At 41.4% G+C, this 23,585-nt stretch overlaps 2 protein-coding genes and 1 long non-coding RNA gene across 5 annotated transcripts in view; 2 read left to right on the top strand and 1 right to left on the bottom strand.

Annotated features, from left to right (window-relative positions):
• The first annotated feature begins 265 nt into the window (after window positions 1-265).
• rasl11b (RAS-like, family 11, member B) lies at window positions 266-2,625 on the top strand. The gene is made up of 4 exons (XM_034081516.1): window positions 266-520; window positions 642-698; window positions 808-884; window positions 1,451-2,625. The coding sequence occupies exons 1-4, from the start codon at window positions 406-408 to the stop codon at window positions 1,934-1,936; spliced, it is 735 nt and encodes a 244-aa protein (XP_033937407.1). The 5' UTR covers window positions 266-405; the 3' UTR covers window positions 1,937-2,625.
• Window positions 2,626-4,024: 1,399 nt separating this feature from the next.
• scfd2 (sec1 family domain containing 2) overlaps window positions 4,025-23,585 on the bottom strand; it is a 102,017-nt gene continuing 82,456 nt past the window's right edge. The window contains exons 7-9 of the mRNA XM_034081421.2: window positions 11,910-12,044; window positions 8,219-8,338; window positions 4,025-4,506 (exon numbers count right to left, since the gene is read on the bottom strand). Coding sequence (XP_033937312.1) covers window positions 4,414-4,506; window positions 8,219-8,338; window positions 11,910-12,044 — 348 coding nt within the window. The 3' untranslated portion in view covers window positions 4,025-4,413. The remainder of the gene's footprint in view (window positions 4,507-8,218; window positions 8,339-11,909; window positions 12,045-23,585) is intronic.
• On the top strand, window positions 20,083-23,576 carry LOC117445650 (uncharacterized). Of its 3 annotated transcripts, none has more exons than XR_004552032.2 (5): window positions 20,083-20,367; window positions 20,425-20,597; window positions 20,960-21,058; window positions 21,481-21,552; window positions 22,804-23,576. It is a non-coding gene; the product is annotated as an uncharacterized lncRNA (long non-coding RNA). The 3 variants fall into 3 exon arrangements; XR_011643136.1 differs by adding an exon at window positions 21,649-21,679 and having other exon boundaries at window positions 20,083-20,597; XR_004552031.2 differs by having other exon boundaries at window positions 20,083-20,597.

Below are 23,585 nucleotides of genomic sequence, written 5' to 3'. Positions count from 1 at the left end.
CTAATTTGATTCAAGTGGGGGAAAAAACACATCCCCCTCCCTTTCCCTATCCATATGGTGATTTATAAGGACACCCAGACAGAGCCCACCTGTTGCAGCATTTCTCGCTTGTGTATAGCATGCACATACACGTGAAGGTGGAGGCGCACGAGGGAGGGGGAAGAGAGGTGGGGGTTGACTATCAGCCAATCAGATGTGACCTCCTCCTCAGTGCTATAAAGCATCGAGACCCTCTCAGAAGCACATCATTCACTCAGTGCGCTTCTTCCTTCTCACAGTACGCACTAGTGTTGACTCTTCTTCCATCTACCGAACCCAATGCAGGATTAACTTCATCCTTTTAACCAAGAGCCAGTTTTGTCTCCATTTTGTATTACTTGGACGGAATTGACTAACGGATCAAATATGCGTCTTATCCACAACATGAGTTCCATTGCGGAGTATTCACCAGTTGAGAGCTCGGTCCCCAACCGGGTCATTAAAATGGCTGTGATAGGAGGCAGCGGAGTTGGAAAAACAGGTAAGAAAAAGGATAAAAAAGAAACGACTACGTTGTACTTTACTTACAGTTCAATCTTAAAGTGATTTATGTTGTGCTCTAGTCGTTTATTTGTCTAACATTGTATTTTTCTTTATTTTAGCACTCGTGGTGAGATTCCTAACGAGGCGCTTCATCGGAGACTATGAGAGAAATGCTGGTGAGTAACTGAGAATAACAAGTTTTAAATTGTGACGTTTTGCTCAATTTGCTTTTTTTTTTTTAAAGTGAGACATTTGTGCTAAGTATTTTTTCTTTTGTGTGCGCAGGTAATCTCTACTCCAGAGAAGTCCAAGTCGATGCAGAGCAAGTGACCATCCAGGTTCAAGACACTCCTGGCGTTGAGGTAAGATCCTTTTCTATTCTCATTTTTTCCCCTTCTAGCTATCTTCTCCCAGATAGAAACCAGACCGTTTATTTCCCCTGGGCTGACTGCAAAGTAACTGAGCCCGCATAGTTCAACATATGAACATCTGTGGAGGTTAATCCAATAGAAAGATAATATAATCAAATTCACTGTCTGGCTGTTAAGATCATCTAAGCCTTTCGTGACTGGGCACCAGTCCAAAAACCAAAGATCTGTGTGTATGTACATTTTCTCCCGGAGTAGAGCCCTTCAGTCTGGCTGTCTAATCTCCCATTTAGCCTAATAGATGTCTGAGGCCAGGGTAAATGATACCCTGATGCCGATCCAGACTCCTCCATCATCCACACCTCTCTGTTCTGCAGCGGTAACACTATAGCTCCTGTCTGCCTCAGTCAGCATTCCTTTCATTTCTCAAGATTAATTGCAAAAAAAGTCAGGGAACATTAAATCTTCATTTTAGTTCAATAGACATTGCCTAAAATGTTTTTCTAAGTAAGTGTTCTGGGTTGAGTATTAATCAGTCTCCTTTTTTCTTTCCTCTCCAGATGACAGATAATGGCATTAACTTACCAGATCATGTGACCTGCTCCATCAAGTGGGCTGATGCCGTGGTTCTGGTGTACTCTGTGACCGACCGACGCAGCTTCGATCTGATCGAACAGTTGCACCAGCAGGTGGTTCGTACTGGAGGCGCCAACATGCCCCCGGTGATCCTGCTGGCCAATAAGGCCGACCTGCTGCACCTGAGGCAGGTCGACGCCCAGCAGGGCCCTATGCTGGCCGAAACTCTGGGCTGCTCTTTCTATGAAGTGTCTGCCAGCGAGGACTATAGCCAGGTGCACAAGGCTTTCCACAGGCTTTGTTGCCAGCTAGCCAAGCAGCCGGCTCCTGCCTCCAACTCCACCAGCGCCGCCACAGAGAAGAGGCGCTCCCCCCTCATCCCAAGGCCAAAGTCCCCCAACATGCAAGACCTGAAGAGGCGCTTCAAGCAAGCCCTGTCAGCCAAAGTGCGGACTGTCACCTCGGTGTGAGGAGCACTAAGAAATGAACATGGTCCCGGGTGGCCAGAGAAAGAAAGCATTGAGGAAAGCTGAGATAAGCAGGCAGAAGATGTACGCTTCTCAACTGAAGTCCTGAGTCTGGCCGATTGAAGGCAGATGTGACACAGCTCTACGTAGCGAGATGATTCTTGGTAATGACCTCTGAGTGGCAGGTGATCGCTCTGTCCGAAAGCATGGGTGAGGAGGTTCATCATCTGTTCAGGAGCAGAAACTACATTCATGAACACAGAAGCAGCTGTGAGGCTGACTGAGCCCAAGACTCTCTGCACATAAAAAAAGAAAGAAAACTAAGCTCTCCTGGCAACAGCAGAGCTGAAGGACGGCTTATTTTGAGCTGTGTTGCCCATTGTGGCTTTCCTTTATTCAGACTGCCACTACTTGGCACTGCTAAATGCTGGGTTTTATTATACCAGCCACTTGAGCCAGGGCTCTGTGTAGCCGTGTGCGTGTACTAAGTTTCTTGCATGAAAATACCTGCAGTACATGTTTGCAGTGTTCAGAAGCATCGAAGGGGGTGGGGGGGGGCAGCAGACACAATATGTAGCGTGTGGCCGTTATTATACTGATGCACTTTATAAAATGAAATTATCCAAAGGGCTTATTGTTATTTATATGTTCCAAACATGACTTTTTGTTCACAATAAAATGATGAAATTGAATTCTATGTCTCTGGTTTTTCATGTATCAGTTTTAATATGCCTATTCGACAACCGCAACAATGACGTAAGCAGACAACACATTTCAAATCACTCATTTAAGATGGTTTACCAATATGGTGTCATAGTGCATTATCAATCGTTTCCACTACTTAAAAAACATCTCAGCTGTTTTATAAGAGAACGATTAAATATTTCCTTTCCAATCTGTGGTCTAATGAGAAAGAACACGTTTCTCTACAGTGTAAAGCAGTAATATTCTGCCCACAAATCTGAAACTATTTCACAGCTCATTTCAAACTGATCATAAAGGAATGGTAACAAAGCAATATAAATATATTCAATTTATATGTTTACGTCTTTATAACTAACATAAGAGCTGACGTAGCTGTTGATGTAGCTACCGTGCCTTGTGAATATGTAGATTGTAGCGTCTGCACTTAGGTGTGTTGATTATCATGAGGTGTTAAGTGCTGGAGGACCACAATGGAAAAAAATCCTTCTGGCTTTATAGTGTTTTCATCCTCTGATCTACAACAAACGCAATGACTGCAGTGCGGTGGTGTTTTTTTGAATCATCAAATAAAAGCTAACATCCGAACAATAGCATGTCCTTGGTTTTAAGACACAATGAGGAACGTCATTGATGATGTGAAGGGGATGACTAATACAGGCGAGGGAAGTCGGACCAATGAACAACCCCATTAACGAATAGCATTGCATAAGAGGAGCATGACTGTACTGCCGCTTCTCAGGTCCTTAGATCGGCCTACAGATAAAACCCCGGGTGCTGTCATCAGCCACTGAAAATCAAGATGACAAAGAAATCTAAAGAAAAGCCTGAACCAACAGCAGTGGAAGAGTTCAGGCTCTACTGAGGATACATCTCCCAGAGGACAAAGACAATAAATCAATCCCTTTTCCAATTAACTTGAATGTGTGTTTCATTATGTGAGAGATCGGTTTATTTGCAGTCCATAATCTAATTAGGCCATCACGAATGTATCCCAGTCTAATCTGTCATAAAAGCCTGAACACACAGGTTTATTCCTCTGTTGGACATGTGGTACACTCTGGCTGTCAATGCAGGTGTCGAGGTGAACTTACTCAACAATAGCTGAGGTGATTCATGTGGAAGAGAGTAAAGGGAGATTGGGAGGAGGGGGCTCCAAGTGTGAGCAAATGATGCGCCAAAGCAGACGCTGTGAAACGTCTTGTTAATTCTTCTGCTCTTATGCGTCACTGTATGAAGTGTTGAGGTGTGAATGGACCCTAACAGATTGTGTGTATTCTCCATCACAACAGCAGGCCTTCTTTGAGTTTACACATACAGTCTACTTTCAACACAGCCTGGTCAAAATGCCTAACAACTGAGCAAATGAAAGGCATCATCACACGACCGTGTTTGACAAGTCACTGGTTTTATTGTTTCATATTAACATTTGATGTCATTTCACACCTCGTGCTGAAAAACACTTTAAAGCGGCTTTGGATGGAGAGTTTCTGTTTGGAATACACACTCGGATATTTACATTTTTAATTATGTCTGCAAGAAAAAAAAAACCCAATAGGAACTTTAATATCATAGCTTTAGATTTCACTTTAGAATACACACACAGACATGAGCAGGGAAGGAATGTTGCTGAATCGTTTCCCTTGATTTCCTCTTGCCGCTTTGACAGTGATTCTCATTTACTGACACTCAAAGCACACCCGAGGAGGTGTCGAGAGGTCGCACCATGCGTCATCTTCCACGTGTGTGTGCATGGTGTGTTTCCACGTGACGGCCCCTTACACACCGATGTCAGGCAGCAGTCTTTGGTTGGTGAAGAGCAGCTCGGGGATATCCGTCGGCCTCAGCAATCTGGTAGACAAAACCAGCACCTGTAGAGCACAGCACCGGCAGCAGGTGAAAACGGGTCACTGTGACACAAGGCTCATGGATGACCTGAATGTCACGGTGAGTAATGTGCACGTTGGCAATCGGCATGAATCAGGTGCCCTCATCTGGCTTTATTTTCATCATTTGATTTATTACAGCTCCAGGATTATCCCTTTACAGGATGTCTTTGGTCCTGATAACATATCAAAGTGACTCGTTCAGACATGACAAGCATACAATGTATCACATTTATGAAATAAAGGTTAACGTTTTATATTGAACTGTTAAGTCTACATGGATTTGACACTTAAGGAAGCAACATTTGAGGTAGGAAATCCATTTTAAACTTATTTTGAATACAAAAAGGTGAATAGTCTTGCAACACTGACAATTACAATTTGGTGTGGAATGTTTTACTTTCAAAAACCTAGATAGAAAAATAGTCCCTCCTACCTCCAACCGTCATACCAAGAGAAAAGTGTGTTATGTATACTTTGAGTGACTTCAGCTGAAGCTCTCTCCAAGTCCTTTCTCCTTTAGAATAAGATCCCCAGTCCCCTTACAGCATGCTCTATAACAAAGGAGCTCTGTTTCTCCTGCAGCAGTGTTGCTTTAACTCTGGGTCAGCACCTAAAATGGCAATGGGCCTGTTTGTAGTGGCAGCGTAAGTGTGTTTCGGAGGAATTTAGTCCAAGTGCAAGACGGAAACTTTGCAGTTCACTGTAACTATTCATCAGCGTCTGGCTCACAGACATCCGCCATCATGTACACACACTCGCTAGCGTACAGTATGCAGGGCATGCATGTGCTCAGGTCAGTGTGTGTGTGTTCTGAGGTCAGCATGTGTGTGGCCCAGCCGTTTTAGTATAAGCTCGTCTTTATTCAGTTTTCCTGATTACAGATGGAAGGCTTTGATCGTCGCCAGGCCTTTCATTTCCTCTGACCTCCTTCCCAAAGCCTTTTATTAAGACAAACCCACATAACCCAGCCTGGACTCCCTCCTCTCCCCCTCACAGGGAAAACACGTTCATCTGCATGTTGTGTGGACTGCTATGTAATCGGCACTACAGCGTCATGAGCACACAGGCAGACGGACACAACAGCTCATGGATGTGAGGCATGTTACTGCCACCTGTGTATGTAGGTCAGTGGGGGTGTTGGCTCAAAGTCACATATTCTCCTGTCTGTAACCTGCCTTCTGATGGCCACGGTGGATCTCTCATTATGACCAAAGAGACGACCCAATTACATGTAATGTCAGTTCAGTTCAGGATGCCCTATTTGAATATTGCTGACTGATTTTTTTTATATTTGTAAAGGCCCTGTCACACTGTCCCGAAATTGACACCCGATGGACACACGAATATGGAATTGTGAATTTCGCACGAAGATGGCCCCGAACCACACACAAAGGCAACATTTACATTACATTTAAGACATACAACTGCAATGAAAGTACCAAAAACAATTATGTTACAGTACTATGATACTGTACTGATATCTTCAGACTTTGTTCTTTACTTTATCCGTCTTTATATGTAGAAAATATTACGTTTTCTCCGTAATGTTGTTTCCATAACAACAACAATTTCCTGTCAACTGTCCTTCAAAATAATATATTATATCCTTTTTAGTTTCACAGAACACAAATTGGGTTATTTACATAATATATTTACATGATTTTGTTGTTCAATAAAACAACCAGATGGACACACGATAAAGGAAATGTTCAAATTCGGCTGTGATCGTAGCAACATCGGGCCGTTCGTGAGGGCATCTTAAGCCTTCGTATTACCGCCGGCGGAGTTTCTCAGGCTCCGGCAGCAACTTCGTGAGCGGAGGCAAAATCTTTGGCATGCCAAAAAATTGCCGAAGGACCTTGCGAAGGTTCATTTTCGTGTTGAATTCGTGTGTCAATTTTGCCCTTCGTAAGGCCATCGTGAGGGCATCTTGTTATCATCGGTGCCATCGGGCATTCGCCCCGATCAGAGTGAGGGTGAATGCACCGATGATAACACGAAGATGACACGATTTGACAAGATGCCCTCACGAGTGCCTTACGAAGTTGCCGCTCACGAAGTTGCTGCCGGAGCCTGAGAAACTCCACCGGCGGTCATACGATGGCTTAGATGCCCTCACGAATGGCCCGATGTTGCTACGATCACAGCCGAATTTGAACATTGCCTTTATCGTGTGTCCATCGGGTGTCAATTTCGGGACAGTGTGACAGGGCCTTTAAGCAACATGAGTGATTTTAGGTAGCATTTGAATGAGTCTTTAGCACATGTTACCCCTTAAAGACCGATTGTGATATATCACAGGTCTATAAAGTGAATCAACCACACACCATCTCTATCTGCAATGTTTATTTATTTGACACATACATATCAAAGACTATTGGATGGTTATAGATGCTCACTTGAATGTATGACTGAAAGACTTTTAAGTTTGGGTTTCACTTTGACTTCATTCATTAGATTAAAAGTACATTTTCAAAGGACACACAAAGGCTCTGAAACATGTGTTCTGCCATGGGAGGACAGGGACAGGTTGATGGAAGTTTGCAGAGATAAGATGTGAAAGTGAGGAGAAGAACATATTCTACTGTATATCCTGATGATGACATCCATCAACAGCTCACTGATGTTAATGAATGTTCATTCTTAAACATGAACAAGGTTCTGGCTATGAGTGGCTTTTGGCTTATTCCCTACTCTTACCGAAACAAGCACGTATATGCAGCTTTTTATTTGTATCGGGAAAACACTCTAAAAGCCCGATTGTGATAGAATATCAATGGTTTATAAAGTGAATCATCCACACACCATTTCTTTCATGTCTATTGGGTGGTCATAGATGCTCACATGCTTGTTTGAACGCAATACTTTTCACTTTGGGTTTCACTTTGACTTCATTCATTGGATTAAAAGTACATTTTCAAAGTTTGGCATTTAGGGTTCTGATAATGGGCAGCCTTACATATAACCATCCACTCAACAGCTCGTTCATTTCTATCAATCCAGTGCTTCAGTTTCTCTTGACCATGGTAGAAAACATATTCAGATCTTTAACATCAAGTCAAAAAAAGTAAACTATCTCGAATAAGTCAAATAAAGAAGCATACAAGTAAAACAAGTATGGAAGAATAACAAAATGTACTTACTGTACATTAAACAAAAGCAGTGAAGTGAAATATATTATATTTTCTTCTGAAATAGAGAAGTATCATAACACAGAAATACCTTAACATTGTAATGAAATACTGGAAGAAATTAGTTACAGTCCACCACTGCAACAATGCTTGGAAAGCAACGTTCAAACAGTATATTCAGGTCCAAGCAATATCAAAATACACATGGTGTAGTCAATAAAGCTGCATCAAGAACTTCTTTCAAAGGGACCTCAACACTTAAGTCTTAAACCGATTCAGTCAAACTTTTCCTTAGTTTCTTTCTCCTAAAGAGATCAGAGATACTTCACCAGCCTTGGGACAGGGACAGTTTGAGAAAATAAATTTTTAGATTTTCAGGGTTTTGGCTCAAGGAAAATATACAAAAGCTGAAGAAAACAGACACAGAAATGAACAGAATTCAAACCTTTAAACAGCAGGAAAGGTAGAAAACACAGCGATGATGATGATGATGATGATGATGATGATGATGATGATGATGATGATGCAGAGATTTACATATTATTCATCGAGCCTCTACTCACCTGGGTTCCTGGTTTGAGAGTGGAAACGCTCTCTTTGATGAGACGTAGCTCTGCCGGAGTGACGCCACCAACCAGGAAGAGGAAGAGCAGGGGGTTGTCGCCAGGATGTGGGCGACTCACCTGTGAAACGGGACATTGTGATTGGTCAGTGCATTCCTAATCCATTGGAGATACAGTTTCTTACTAAAGAATAGTCTGTGATTAACAATGTGATATTGTAGTGGTAGTGATGATTGGGCTTAGAGCTCAATGGATAAGGTCTACTGGCCAAGTGTTTTAATGGCAGGTATGTGGATTTGTAAGCAGGTGTTTAAACACACTTTCATACAACGCTTGCAGATAGAAGCGTTATCATGAAGCCCCTCACTCACTAATAATTCGCTTGGGCATCAAAGAACATCAATGACTGTTATTAAGATGGGTTTTTATAGTGAGGACAGTCAGTGTGTTTTTCTGCTGAGCGTGATTGGCTGATGGGGAAATAATGGCTGAGCATTCTATTGGTTGTCGAGCAGCAGTCAGAGCACACATGCAGCGTGCGGAGGCTAACCGAGCAATCATAGCCGCGGGGGGGCGGAGCCGGGGAGAGAGTGGCTGTACACGTGTGGCCCCAGCGGGCTGGCGTGAAGCATGTCAGGGATGATCCATGTGTGACATGTGAAGCCAAATAATGTGATGCCTCCGTGGGTGTTCCAGAGTGTTCTGCTCGAGTGGTATTCAGAATTTGAAAACACGGATTCAGTGACACGGACACTTCGACTACATGTGCGGGTTAATCACCGACTGCAGGGTTGCTGGATACACAAACGCTGTGAAACATGTGTTCTGCCATGGGAGGGACAGGTTGATGGAAGTGTGCAGAGATAAGATGTGACGGTTAGGGAACGTGAGGAGAAGAACATATTCTGTTGTATGTCCTGATGATAACATACATCAACAGCTCATTGATGTTAATGAATGTAATGTTCATAAATGTTACACTTTGGCTTCTTCCCTATTCTTACCAAAAAAAGCACGTGTTTGCAGCTTTTTTTTTTTTTTAAACGGAAAACCCTTTAAGACTCAGGGACAGATTGCTTTCCCATTATGGGTAGACGCCTTTCTTTTAATTTTGTCCTCGTGTTCATGACAGCTGACACAGGAAACAGAGTCAGCAATGTTACGGTGGTTGTTGATTGGGAATATGTATTTCTAATTAAGTCTCCCTTTCAAATAAGAGGTGATGAATGTTTCAGGGGACCGATTAAAAAAGATAGTTTTGATGACTTTTATTTTAGTTGTGCCGAATTTAAAACATTTTCTTTTTGTGATTAGAGATCAGTCTATTGGCTTTAAGAAGGGCATATTAATTGTATGTTTTGGGTGTTAAAAAAGTATTATAATCATCCTTATCCCTGTTGATTTTATTTATTATATGTTCACCACACATGAAAGAACCGGTCCACGTGCATGTTTGCATCATTGCCTATTGGATCTGGATCCGATTCAAAACTGTGATAAATGCAGAATAATTTGTCCTGGCAGTTAATTCTGATCGCCACCTCTCAATTGGATTCTCACTACGAGGAGGGAAACAGTACTTTAAAATAAAAGCACTGCTCCACAACCTCCCTACATTTAAAATTCCACTTTGGAATCAGGACCCAGCATCACCACTGCTCTTGCTGATCAAAGGTATTTTACGAGGTGCCTCAGACAGATTTTTAAGTTTGGAATCCTGTTGCCAGCATTGCTCACATACTATGAGGTCAGCGAGACCTGATGTCAAGCTTCACAATCATTGTCAAACAATATGTAATTTGCTCTTATGTTCGTTTAGCATGAAACACTTGAAATAACTTAAGGATAAGTTAAAAAAGAAAGTAGAAAGAAAGTGAGGTCATAGAAAACTATTTCTGCTAAAAAGTAGCAAAAGCAATGATGTTGAGTCAGACCTAAACATTTCAGATGTGTGTATCTCATGTTTTATTATCTTTGCTTTTAAATGAGTGTTTTAAATGCCATTTTATAATATGTTTCTTAATGCTCTTAATGCCTTTCCTTTATGTAAAGCACTTTGAATTGCCTTGTGTTGAAAGGTGCTATATAAATAAACATGCCTTGCCTTGCCTTCAAGGGATCAAGCCTCCTGAACAACAACAAAATGCCTGCGTGTGATGTTTGTAAAGTTCCAAGTAAAGTCGTCCCTTGTAAAGTCGTCCGATGCCTTCCATTTCGTTTCGTAAGAGGATAACCAAAGCGAACAGCGCTTCAATACAATCGGCCATTGTTGTTGTTGTTGATGTGAGGGATTTCCGCACGGTTTGGATTTTATGAAGCAGGCACGTAAACGGTGACGTCATGACGCAGCAGCGGCAGCTCTGGGCGGTGTGAACAGAAAAGGGAAGCCTGAGCTGAACCAGAAAAGCTCTAGAAAGGGAAAAGCGCTGGTGTGAAAGCCGCAATAGTCATTGTAAGACTTGGAGTGCTCCTGCAACATGGCTCCTTACTCCTAAGAAGCAAACAGCAAATTGAGCTTCATAATAACAAAAAGAACCGCTGTGACTTAAGTCTTAAGGGCTTATTTGGTTGCTGATGTTAACTGCAGCAGCCAGATCACCTGCAGCACACACCGACCATAAACTCTCATTTACACAGTTTGTGCAAAAGCTCTCCCTCAGTCAGAACGCAGGCTGCAGGGTGCGCTGTGTTTAACGATACGAACTGTAGCACACGCAGCGGCTCTGTGGTTCAAAATAGACTTTTTATTGGGTTGTTTTACAGCATAAAGGGTGTGCTCCTGCAGAACGCTCCAAGCTCAGGTTTATAGACGCAGTCCGTCTGAGTTGGTGGTTCGTGGGCCAAGTTTGTTAATTTGTGTAAAACCAGGCTGTGGTTACACAACCCGTCTAATGCCCCCGTTTAAGCAGGCCCAGATGTGGGACAATCAGACTGTGGTGGATCAACATTACCCACAAGCCCAAAACTACGCGTCTTTTGGAGGAATATGAATACAACCCACACATTCTGCTCTTTTGTGTCTCGCACTGACGCTCTAAAAATGTGGGGAAACAGATAGAAGTTCTAAGAATAAATGAATAAATAATGATCGTGTAAAACGCCTGCCAACAATTCCTATTCTATGAAACATTGTTTGAAGAAAAGGATCAAAAGAATAAAAGGGTTTCTTGTTACTTCGACGCTCAATCACTGACAGCATCTGTTTCTCTTCCAGTGTTTCTGTTTCTGGGAAGCATCAGTTCCTTAATACAGATATCATTTGAGGAATATATTTTGCCCAAACAGTGACTGGGTGTAATGCTTATATTCATTTAGATATTGTTAAGCAAATCTGTTTGAATACAATGTATATTTGTATAGTTGTTAGACCTTTATAAGTAGGCACATCAAAGATCATATATAAAAAGTACAACAGAGCTTTCGATGGTTCACTGGCCGCAAAGGGTAAACACTGAACATGTGCAGACATGATAAGCCTACTGAAATGTCAAATCAGGTCATATACGGGCAGTGGAAGAGGGCACTTTATTTCCACAGCGCGTAGTTGCGCGAAAGGAGGGTCAAGAGGATATCACAGAGCTGACTGACCCCATTACATACACATGTGTTGTGTGTGTGTGCGTGTGTGTGTGTGTGTGTGTGTGTGTGTGTGTGTGTGTGTGTGTGTGTGTGGTAGTCAGCAATATCTGACCTTCATGAACATGCTGAAGCCGGTCTTGAGCAGGTCCGTGAGGCCTCCGGACATGTAGTCGATGTCGGGACATTCAGGTCTGTCAGGGCGGAAGACTTCCTCCAGGATCTGCCGCAGAAAAGGACGATACGTCGCCTGCAAAATGGCAAACAACACATTTGAGCCCTGAGTATCATGTTAACACCCCTACCAAGTACACAGTTTGATTTGGAAGGGTTTGTTAGAACTGTGATAATCGACAGTAAACAGTGTTTGTGTTTATTGAAAAGCGGTTGCCCTTCTGTTTGACTCTGCATGTGTGTGTGCGAATAGTCGTAGGTGGTACAGACAGTTATAAACAACTCTGATGGACCAAACAGGCTGCGAACTCCTGAGTCACTTCAGGAAGAGGAGCTTGAACACTGCTGCATTAGGACCAATCCTGACTGTTGGATGAGGCTAAAAACAGCTCTGTGGCGCTTATGAGTCACCGCTAAAGGGTATGCATCTGGTTAAGAATAAAAACCTGCTAGTCTGATTCATGCAAACATTGTTCTATAAATGGTACTTGCCAAACTACCTTTATGGATGGGGAGGGTAATGTGGGTGAAACATCAACTTTTTTGTAGGCTCCCATTAAATGTTGTTCAGAAAGTCTTGGTCCTGATGTAATGTATCCTACTGACTGTGGTGCCTTTTACATTTCTCTGAGCGCCACCATGATGTTCACATGTTTATATTTTTGATTTCCATTTAATCCTCATTACATGCAGGTTGTTTCGTTTGTTTTGACCAATGCTTTTTTGTTTTTTATTTACACAGAGTAAATGGTGTTCACCCCTTATGTGTAAAACCGAAAATTAAATGTATGTACCCATGAAAACAGTCATTTATTTCCAATAATATAAACATATTGACACTATCCTATACATAACATGCCTTTTCAAAACAGGCAACACAACCTGGATCCCTTTTCCATAGTTATGAGCTAAACACATAGAAAATACAGTTTTTCCATCCCCTTCTATTTGACAGTGAAAAGCAGAGTTTCAGGATGTTGATGTCCTTGTGGGAGCTGAACTGCAGAACCTCGACTTAAGTCTCAGACATGCCTCCTCAGATTCTTTAAAAGGTGATCCATAAAAAGCCTTCTCTGCCCAGCTACCCAGGACGGAATGTACCATGTATAGGCCTCAAAGCTCGCGGATCAAGAATTCAAGAGCCTTGTTTTTTTTTATTTTTTTTTAAAGGTTGCTGTCTAAGAGAACAATAAAGACCCAGATGAGACTTGGCAGGGCTTTATTTAAGAACTCCAAATAGCAAAGGTCTTAAAATAGAAAGGTTAAATACCTTCCAGTACAGTGAATGACTTTCATTTGACATGAGGCTAGAGTTAGTAACCATTAACGGAACAGTGATCCGGCTATTGGGCAAAAAGAGATGCAATGACAACAAAGAGGCACAAAAGCCCAACGAAGAGACCTAAAACAAACGCACAAAATGACTACAAAGAAACACAAAACAACCCCATAGAAACTAATAATTACTACAAAGAGACTCAAAACAATTACAAAGAGACCCCTAATGACAACAAAGAAACACAAAACTAGAGACGGATGAAACACAAACAGAAGAAGTTACAATACAACAACAAAACGAGGCTTAACAAGAATTACGTTTTTATATCTTGCCCCCATGTGGGATTTGTTGTGGGGTCTTTTGAATGTCTGTACCCAGGGTCCTATCATCTCAAAATCCACTTAAGTTAGTGACAGTAAGGCTAAATACAAACATGTGAAGCAAGTGTAGAACAAAACTTTCTCTTCCGATGATGTCGGAACATCTTGACCGTAAAAAAGTATCAATCTACGTAACTGATGATTCAAGCATTACATACGCACACCTACACAAACACACAGTTGTTTGTATGCTAATGTTCCAGGTGTTTCCGCCCACATGCATCATCACTCTCACACCCACTCATCCAGTCCCTGCAGAGCAGCAGAATTAGGCCTGGGGGAATCCTGTTGTCCATGATGTATAAAACATGATTTATGTATAAACTAATATGTACTTCTGCCAACATGACATGAATACCTGGGTCAGCCTGCACAAGCTAAGCTGGGAGTAAACACATTAATGATTCACCTCCGGTTGAATAACACGCTCACGCACGCACAGACAAAACCAACAGCAAACCACCGTGGTCACACACAACAACACTCTAATCCAGAAAGCTTAAAAAAAAGATCCCGTGTAAGCACGCACACACACACACACACACACACACACACACACACACACACACACACACACACACACACACACACACACACACACACACACACACACACACACACACACACACACACACACACACACACACACACACACACACACACACACACACACACACACACACACACACACACACACACACACACACACACACACACACACACACACACACACACACACACACACATCCTTGTGTAACACAATTGTGGGGCCCAAACTGATTTTTGGGGTCCACACTTTCCAACTATACTAGACCTCCGTAAAAAATCAGGCAATATAGAAAACAAATTAGAATAAGTAATTAAATAATTAAAAAGAACTGCACTGAAACTCATAACCTTAAAGGTGGGGTAGGTAATTTTGGAGAAACCAGCTCGAGTGCGCTAGAATTTGAAAATACACAGCCGGAAAAAATCTGCCACTTCCTTACAGAGCCCCTCCCCCAACACACACAAACGCACACATGACCAATGAGGGCACGAGATAAGTTTGTGCACAGATGGAAGGCTGACAGGCAGGTAGGCCATCCAGTTATTTTAGCCGGGCCGGCTAAAATGATTGGTCGTGCTTTTTACAGTGCTACGGCTTCCACAGATGATGTGGAAAGCACTTAAGATTTTCATTGCTATCGGGATGTTAAGTGTATCTCGAGCCGGTTTCTCAAATGTACCTACCCCACCTTTAACTAGGGGGAAACGTAGGATATGTTATTTTACAATTTGGGTAATCTGACCCTTTTCTTTACAGTATTCACTGATGTGGTCATTGGTCAAATGGTCGTAGCTATCTGGATGTATTTTATTTGTAAGAAATCGTTTTCTATGAGAGACCATGTTGATTGAGATGACGTTGTTTAATCATAACTGGGTGTTTGAATATAATTTACCTCTTTTATGTATTTGTTTGTTTATTTATTTGTTGTTTTGTTTGTTTTAAAATAACAAATGTATTTCTATAAGAAAAATGGATGTGTAATTAAGTAGATTATTTGTTTATATATAATTTAGAATCAGTAATATTTTTGTATATCAATTTCACACTGCTTAATTTTGTATTGTAAAACAATTCTCATGTTAAATGTTTGTATAATTGTTTTACACATTCTAAATAAATCAAATTGTAAATAATAAAGACCATTGGCCAATACCTCAGCCTCACCACACCTGCTGCTCACGTGTGTGCACGTTGTCTTTGATTGTCTTATTCCCTATCTTACAAATCAATAGATTTATAAAATAAATCCAGATAAGGAAGTAATCTGAGTTCATGATTGCCAGACATATGCAAAGTATTTTAACAATCTAATTTACAGTATGTGTATTGTAATAAAACCGTGACTCTGATATACAATGATATATACCATGATTTAATATTTGGCTACCCTTACGGAGCGTCCACACTACAGCTTCAAAAAAAGCTTGGAGCTGGGCGTGTCTGGAGCTTGGGGATTTTATTCAAGCAACACGACCAACAACCAATTACATGAATCTCCCGCCCCCGACATACAAAGCAAAAAACCCCGGGGATTGTATGGGAGCAATATATATATATATAAATATATATATATATATATAAACTCCCCAAACAGGCGAAAACCTACCAGTTTCCCCCACTGTCTCTGCCACCTCCCTCCATGCCTGGTTCCTCCGGTTTGTATCCCGGTAGGTGAAGAGGGTCTGGTCATACAAAACCGGGTGATTGCTACGGCGATAGTTAGTTTCTCCTCCAACTTTTTTTGAAATATAGAAATGAACGGCGGGATATCTCTCCCAGCTTAGACGCGGTTTGATTGGCTACGGCTTGAGCTGTCAGATTTTCCGAAACGGGATTTGATTGGCTGGCGCTGGCTACTCCGGCGGAGACGGACCGCTCTGCTACCCACAATTCAGTTCGGCGAAAAAGCGAGGCAACGTGACGTCACCCCATTGAAAGTGAATGGGCAGATTGGAGTTTTCGACGCTGTCGACGCTGTAGTGTAGACGGGCCGTTACGGTACGTCCACACAGCAGCTTCAGAAGCAACTTCCACCGCTTCCAACGCTTCTCTGCCCATTGACTTTGAATGGGGATGACGTCACTTTGCCTCGCTTGTCGCCGAACTGCATTGTGGGGGAGCGAAGCGAAGATTTCCAGGATGTCCAGGATTTCCAGGATTCCAAAGTTGAGCAATGTTCAACTTTTGAAGCTGAGCTGGAAGCGCCAGCCAATCAAACACGTTTATGCAAATCTGACAGTAGAAGCGCTAGCCAATCAAACCGCGTGTAAGCAGGGAGAGCCAGACCGCAGTTCATTTCCTCATATTCCAAACGAGAAATTACGGTAGCAAATCACCCGGTTCTTTACGACCAGAACTATTAACGGGATACAAACAGGAGGAACCAGGCATGGAGGGAGGTGGCTGAGACAGTGGGTGAAACTGGTAGGTTTTCGCCTGTTTGGGGAGTTTTTATATATATATATATTGCTCGCATAAAATCCCCGGGGTTTTTTGCTTTGTATGTCGGGGGCGGGAGATTCATGTGATTGGTTGGTCGCATTGCTCGCAAAAAATCCCCAAGCTGTCAGACACGCCCAGCTCCAAGATTTTCAAGATTTTTGAAAAGCTGCTGTGTGGACGTACCGTTAGTGTGAACGCTTGTCTCATTACAGACAGCATCACACACCAGCTGCTACAGCCTACGACACTCATTGATATTTTCTTCCACGAAATTCGACACTGTTGGGTTACTCAGAGAGACATGTGCTCTGGAAACGTGCAAATGTTATGCTCCAAAACGTGTTTACATGTGTGAGTGAAAGCAAATGAGTGCTGCTGTCTGCTGCTCTGATTGATTATGAGTGGCATAAACAGAGCGTGATTGAAGCCATCGGAAAAAACTATTATGCTCTCATCTTTATTAGTTAATTAAATTGCTATTGTCAATTTAGTCTGTACCTAGAAGCTCTGCACTCAGGACATCTTTAATAAGAGGAAGACATCCTGGCTGACAGCTATTGGCTCTCCAGGTGCTGAGACTGCATGCTGAGAGAGGCTGAGAGATTGAAAGACGTTTCCCAGGAACAGTTTGGAGCTGAAAGATCATCACGCTGCCCTTTCTTTATATGAAATCATTTTCTTAATGCAGCAGGAACAAGGACAGACAGTATGGTCCCAACAGAATCACAATGAGACTCACACTCATACATAGACACACGGATATGGACACTTTTATTATTATGACATGGATGAGATGATGTTCAGTAGTAATGACATCCAGCAACAACACTTCTTAAAATTATATAAAGTTTAGATTCAGATGGCATGTTTTGATTCTCTGCCAAAAAAGTAAATACAAATGTTCCCAAAAATTGTAAAAGGTGTTGTACTAACTACTTAAATATATTAAGATGGCATTAACATAGATACAAAACGGCTTAATTAAAGGTGCCCTAATATACTATTTTTCAACAATATATTATAGATCTTAAATATATACAAAACATGTCTCTGAAGTGTTACCAAACAGATCATGCATTGAAGCATCCCATAAACCCCTCTGTTTCAGCCCTGTTTCAAAAAGGGCTGATTCTCTGTCTGTAGCTTTAAATGAAAATTATTTGCGCCTCCCCATGCCCCTCCGAGAAGGTCATCATTTTGAAAAACCACAATGGTGCTCTAGGAGGAGATTCAAGTGATAACGTTATTGGCTAATGGTTGCACAACCCAAAAAAACATTGTGACATCATAAAGTGGCCACAATCTGATCAGCTCATTTTCAGACAGGTTTCTATATAAATGGATCAGGACAAAAAGTGAGATAATCTGTTTTCCTGAAACTTTCAGAATCTCTTTACACAGAGGGGACACATGTTTATTTATAAAAGACACGAAAAAGTGGATTTTGCATACTAGGTGACCTTTAAGTAAATACATATTTCACCTGCAACTCCTCCAACGACAATAAGGCCTCGTAAATCATGTTTTTATGATTGAATGAAGGGTTATGTAAGGATTGGAAAATAAACCCAATCAATCAAAGACCTTCAAGGAGGTTCAAGTCACACAAAAGGACATAGAAGTGCCTAGTGTTGAAAGGCTTTTGATCAAGCACAGCTCTAGTTTGTTTTTGTCCATTTGCTAAAAAAGTTATTTCAAGCAAGAAAATAAAAACGGATCTTGAACTCTCAACGACTTACCTTTATGCACCTGAACTATAATTTATTGCTATGCCCAATCTTAGTGAAGGACATCAGCAGTGCCCACACGTAAAGCAAGTATATGAACATATATGGCAAATATATGCAGAATATATGCTGCATATATGCCATATTCAGTTTCATATATGTGGATTAATAGGAGATATATGTGTCATATATAGCTCATATATTTCCACATATGCCAAAGTCAGGTTCATATATTTGCATATATCTCCTACATAATGCCTCATATATAGCTCATATATCTGTCTTTTTGCATATATGTCATACAGAATGCCTACATATAGGTCTTTGCAAGGTAATGTGGTAAAGTGCATATTATTCCAAAGTTCTATATAACTACATGAATTAATCATTGTACTTATTTCCATTCAATGCAGATTGAGGTTTGCGGATTGCCCAAGACAATTCAATGTATAAAGACAATATTGTTTGATTACGGTATGTTTTATTGTATGAAGCAACATTTTTGGTTTAGTTATTTCACCCAGGACCGGAACCGGATGTTTATATCCGTTCGACGTCAGCTGATCAGTTTAAGATTAGTAAATTATTAAATATTTGATAATTGTACATTATTGTTAAAACACTAGGGCTGTCAAGTTAATGCGTTAATAAGGCGTTAACGCACTAACGGCACTAATTATTTTAACGCGATTAACGCATGTGTATTCTTTTTCCTCGGCCGCCCCGTAGTTTCAGAGCGCATCGAGTTTAAAATACCATCTACAAGCTGATGCTGACAGTCCCGCTCCTGCTGCCCGCTTGCAGCAGACCACACTTCCACGCTCACTGGCAGGCTCCGACTGGCTATTGGGAGGACCGGGAGGGTGTGTGTATGTGTGGCCCCAGCGAGCGAGAGAGAGACCTTACGTGTATTGTTGTTGTTAGCATCTGGTGCTAGCTAGCTGCGCTAACGGATATAAGGAGCTGTTTAAATGAAAACAGAGGAGCGACATTTCGCCGACAACTGCGCCGAGCACTTGACTTTACGCAGGAAGCCAGACAGTGGGACATTGTATGAAAAGTCAGCACGGATAGTGCGCGCAACATGATTGCAGCGTCCAGGCAGCTCCCGTTCGAGCATATGCCTTGAGTTGCACATAGCTCCAACGATCACACACACACACACACACACACACACACACACACACACACACACACACACACACACACACACACACACACACACACACACACACACACACACACACACACACACACACACACACACACACACACACACACACACACACACACACACACACACACACACACACCCCATTTGTATTGTATTATTGTATGAGAGAGGTTCCAGGTTGAATTGAGGCGAATATGTGTAATATGCGAATATGTGTAATGTTCAGAGGTTGTTGTGTTTAATAATAATATTCATGAGAATAAACATTAGCATAAAGCATATTTGTCCACTCATATGTTGATAAGAGTATTACAAACTTGAAAAATATTCCCCAGGTACATTTAGAACAGATCAAAAATGTGCGATTAATTTGCGATTAACTATTTTAATCGACTGACAGCCCTATAAAACACATAATCTGAAGCACAAGTTTTCACTAAATGTTACCTTTAATTGTTTCCGTTTTTTATATTATTAGAGAATAATAGAGACATTCGTTGCAGAATGTGACGTCATAGAAAAGCGCCACTCACAACGAGCGCGCATTCATGACGTCATCCCCTGTTTATTCCAACCGCTCGCGGATACAGGAAAACAGACAGAACAAACATACAAATTAAATTACATTAATGTCACCATGTGCACGTTTGCCTTGGTGGAGTGGACAGAAGGTAGTGACAAGGGACTTAGGAGCATTCTGCCGATTGACTGTGTTCGAGATTTTCATGAAGAGAATTACTTGAATGGCGACGAAAAAACTAGTTTTTGGTGGAATGGCGCCATGGACGCAAGGGAGCTAATAGACAGTAGCCGGTGGATCAAGCCAGGATCATCGAGGTTGCAAGTATGTACACGCTATCCATATTTATTTAGCTTTAGCAACTAATTAAATGAACAAAAGCCTGTAAACCAGGCAACGTTTTCAGACCAAGGACCCCTTGGCTGAGAGAGAGAAGAAGCAGGGACACCCACTACATATTGTATACAATTGTCTCGAAATTGGAGAAGGAGAAGGGTCCTGCTAAGAAGAGGGCTCACCTGGACGAAGAGGAGAGACCTATTTCCAAGAAAAAGGTAACTGACTGCATCCATTGCGTGTTGTAAAGATTAGTTTAGATTTAGCTGCATAACAGTAACTGTTTAAGGTAAACAATCAACTTGTGTGTGTGTGTGTGTGTGTGTGTGTGTGTGTGTGTGTGTGTGTGTGTGTGTGTGTGTGTGTGTGTGTGTGTGTGTGTGTGTGTGTGTGTGTGTGTGTGTGTGTGTGTGTGTGTGTGTGTGTGTGTGTGTGTGTGTGTGTGTGTGTGTGTGCGTGTGTGTGTGTGGGCTGCAAGTGAGATGCAGAGGGATGCAAACTTGGCCCTGAAAAATGAAAATGATCATTTGAAAGACCTCATAATAAAGCGTAAGTATTATTGTATTGCAATATTTTTCAGATTGAAATTGTGAAGGGGTCAGGAGTCTTTTGCAAAATGGTGTGAACTCTCCTCCTCGGCACATTTCCCTTGAAACCCTGCTTCAGAGCAACCTCAACGGTAACCTCAAAATCTCTTTAAATCAATCCTGTCATTAATAAAGAAAGGCAGTTTACACATGTGTTTTTGTTTCTAAACTGATTCACCGAAGAATGGAAACACTGAACTATTTTCTTACTCTCTGTTTTCGCTGCTGCAATTTGCTGCGAGTAATGTTTTTTTTACAATTGTCCCATACTCTAGCCCAGTGGTTCTCAAACGTTATCATTTCAAGGTCCCCCATAACTCAGAGTGTATGATTGGAAACCAAATGTGTATGGGTCTATTTGGAACACTCCCAAGGAACCTTGAGTGTCATTTGTTCCTGGACAACCACTCTAGCCTAAAGTGTGGGCCATTAGTATGTACACATTAGCTGCTGCAGATCAGCAGGATTACCCACTTTTCATTTGCAAAATAATAATTATGAAATATGACTTTAGGTGGCAAGCCAAAGCGAGGTGATGGGGAGCAGCTGGAAGCCCTGGACCCAGGGAAAAAGGCGGCCATAATCGGTGAGTAAAAACGAATGAATTTAGAAAGCAAAATAAAAGTTAATAGAGATGCCTCAAGTTGACTACTTTAACCATCCCTGTTTCACTATTTATTAGCTATCAATGGTAGGATCAGGATCAGCATCAGGTAAGTGAGGAGGACACCCATTAATGGTATCTGCACGGATTAGCACCTAGGGCAGGGGTGTCAAACTCAAGGCCCGGGGGCCAAATCCGGCCCGCAACCTCATTTTATGTGGCCCGCAAGAGCTTGCAAAGAATATAATATGTTTATTATACGGTTACATGCCGCTTTACAGAAGCACGTTGCCCATAAACTACATATCCCACGATGCATCTTGTTTTGTGACATGCACACTGAAGAGACTTGCAATTATTTGCCCTAGACTTCTGCTTTCAGACGTAGTTAATTATGAAGTTATTACCCTATCCGATAATAATCCAATGCAGAGGCAATAATGTAATATATAATACATTGTTTTATATATATTTATATATGTATTTTTATATAGTCTTAAAGTTACAACCGGCCCTTTGAGTGCAACCCTAAAACTAATGTGGCCCGCGATGAAATTGAGTTTGACACCCCTAACCTAGGGTGATCACTACATTTTCAATTGCTCACTTCTTGATCACAGCTCTCTTCTAATAGAACCCATGTTCTGGGCTAGTGTGCTTCCTCTGTGGTGTCCTCTGTGTTATAGAATATGTAGTCGTTAATAACCCCATGACACTAATTGTTCTCCTCTGCAGTGTTAAATAACCAGCATCCTCACCCTTAATCAATGACCATGCCCTTTGTACTGTGTTTGTGCCATATCATGTCTTTAATTAATGTTCTTGATTGCAATGCATATCTTATTGCTCTTCTGGTAAACAACCCGTGCTGATGATCTCTGTTGTTTGTATACGAGTGAAGTATTAAACAGTATTTTGAAAAGCCAAACTTTACCTAATTCTAACTAATAATTGTAAACTTAGCAGCTTCTTAGACAGATTTGGTAAATGCACTGACTTTTCAGATAATTCAAAAATAATAGTAATGATATATATGACCCAAATCACTAATAAAATAGATCATCTGTTTGAATAAAGGCTTTGGGCTTTATCTGCCAATAAACTCACAGGGGCGCTCGTGTGCACTACACCAGGTGGTTTGGCAACACTTTGGAGTGGAATGCTTGGAGTCTGTAGAAGACTTGGAGCATTTTTACACTGTCATCTCATTATGTCCTTTTCTTTTCTCTGTAGAGGCAACAATGAAGAAGTGACCACACACAACGAAAGGCCAGCTGGGTACAGCCATCAACAACAAGCTGACAGCTCAGGGCTCGCCAAAAGCAGACTAAATAATTGACAGTTAATGACTTATACATTGTGTGTGTTGTATTTTGTTATGTAGGTATGTATACACCTTGAACATAGGTGTAAATAAACATATATGCACATATAGGCTAAACTTATATGCGCATATATGTGAAACCTATATGTGCATATACTGTATGTGCAACCTATGTGCATATATATATATATGTACATATATGTGTGAGCATATATGGATATATATGTACATGTTCAGAGACATATATGTAGGGGTCCAATTTCAGATATGTCACATATATGTTAAACATATATGTGACATATATTAAAAATATATAGGTTGATATATATTCCTTCCATGTGGGTGAAGCTGCACTATTGACAGTATTGCATAAAAGGTAAGAACCTTGTATGTGGAGAAAGCTCTAAGAAAAGTATTCTTTCTCTGTGCTGTATGCCAGTGACTCAACCTGGGAGGTCAAAGAAGCTCTGCTAAACATGTGCCTCTGTTACTGGTCAGGCAAGGGTGCGATCAAATGGTGAATAAAACATATGGGAAACAAGCTGTGTGTAAGGAGCAAGTCATATTCCGTTCTTAAGTATACTGGTGGATATAGATATGTTGTTGGAACTGTCTTGACTGTAATGGATTGGATTTGACCGCTAAAAGGAACCCACCCTGCAACATAAAGTGTGTGTTTTCATGTTAACAG

This window comes from Pseudochaenichthys georgianus, chromosome 4 (assembly GCF_902827115.2).
Source record: "Pseudochaenichthys georgianus chromosome 4, fPseGeo1.2, whole genome shotgun sequence".
Classification (NCBI taxonomy): domain Eukaryota; kingdom Metazoa; phylum Chordata; class Actinopteri; order Perciformes; family Channichthyidae; genus Pseudochaenichthys; species Pseudochaenichthys georgianus.
The sequence above is the reverse complement of the archived record's forward strand: the minus strand, read 5'-3'. Positions and strand labels throughout refer to the sequence as shown.

Bases quoted from the DNA above. Each gene is read 5' to 3' on its own strand.
- rasl11b (XM_034081516.1), top strand. From the start codon at position 406: ATGCGTCTTATCCACAACATGAGTTCCATTGCGGAGTATTCACCAGTT. The intron at 521-641 runs GTAAGAAAAAGG...TCTTTATTTTAG, and splicing joins CAGCGGAGTTGGAAAAACAG to CACTCGTGGTGAGATTCCTA. The intron at 885-1,450 runs GTAAGATCCTTT...TTTCCTCTCCAG, and splicing joins AAGACACTCCTGGCGTTGAG to ATGACAGATAATGGCATTAA.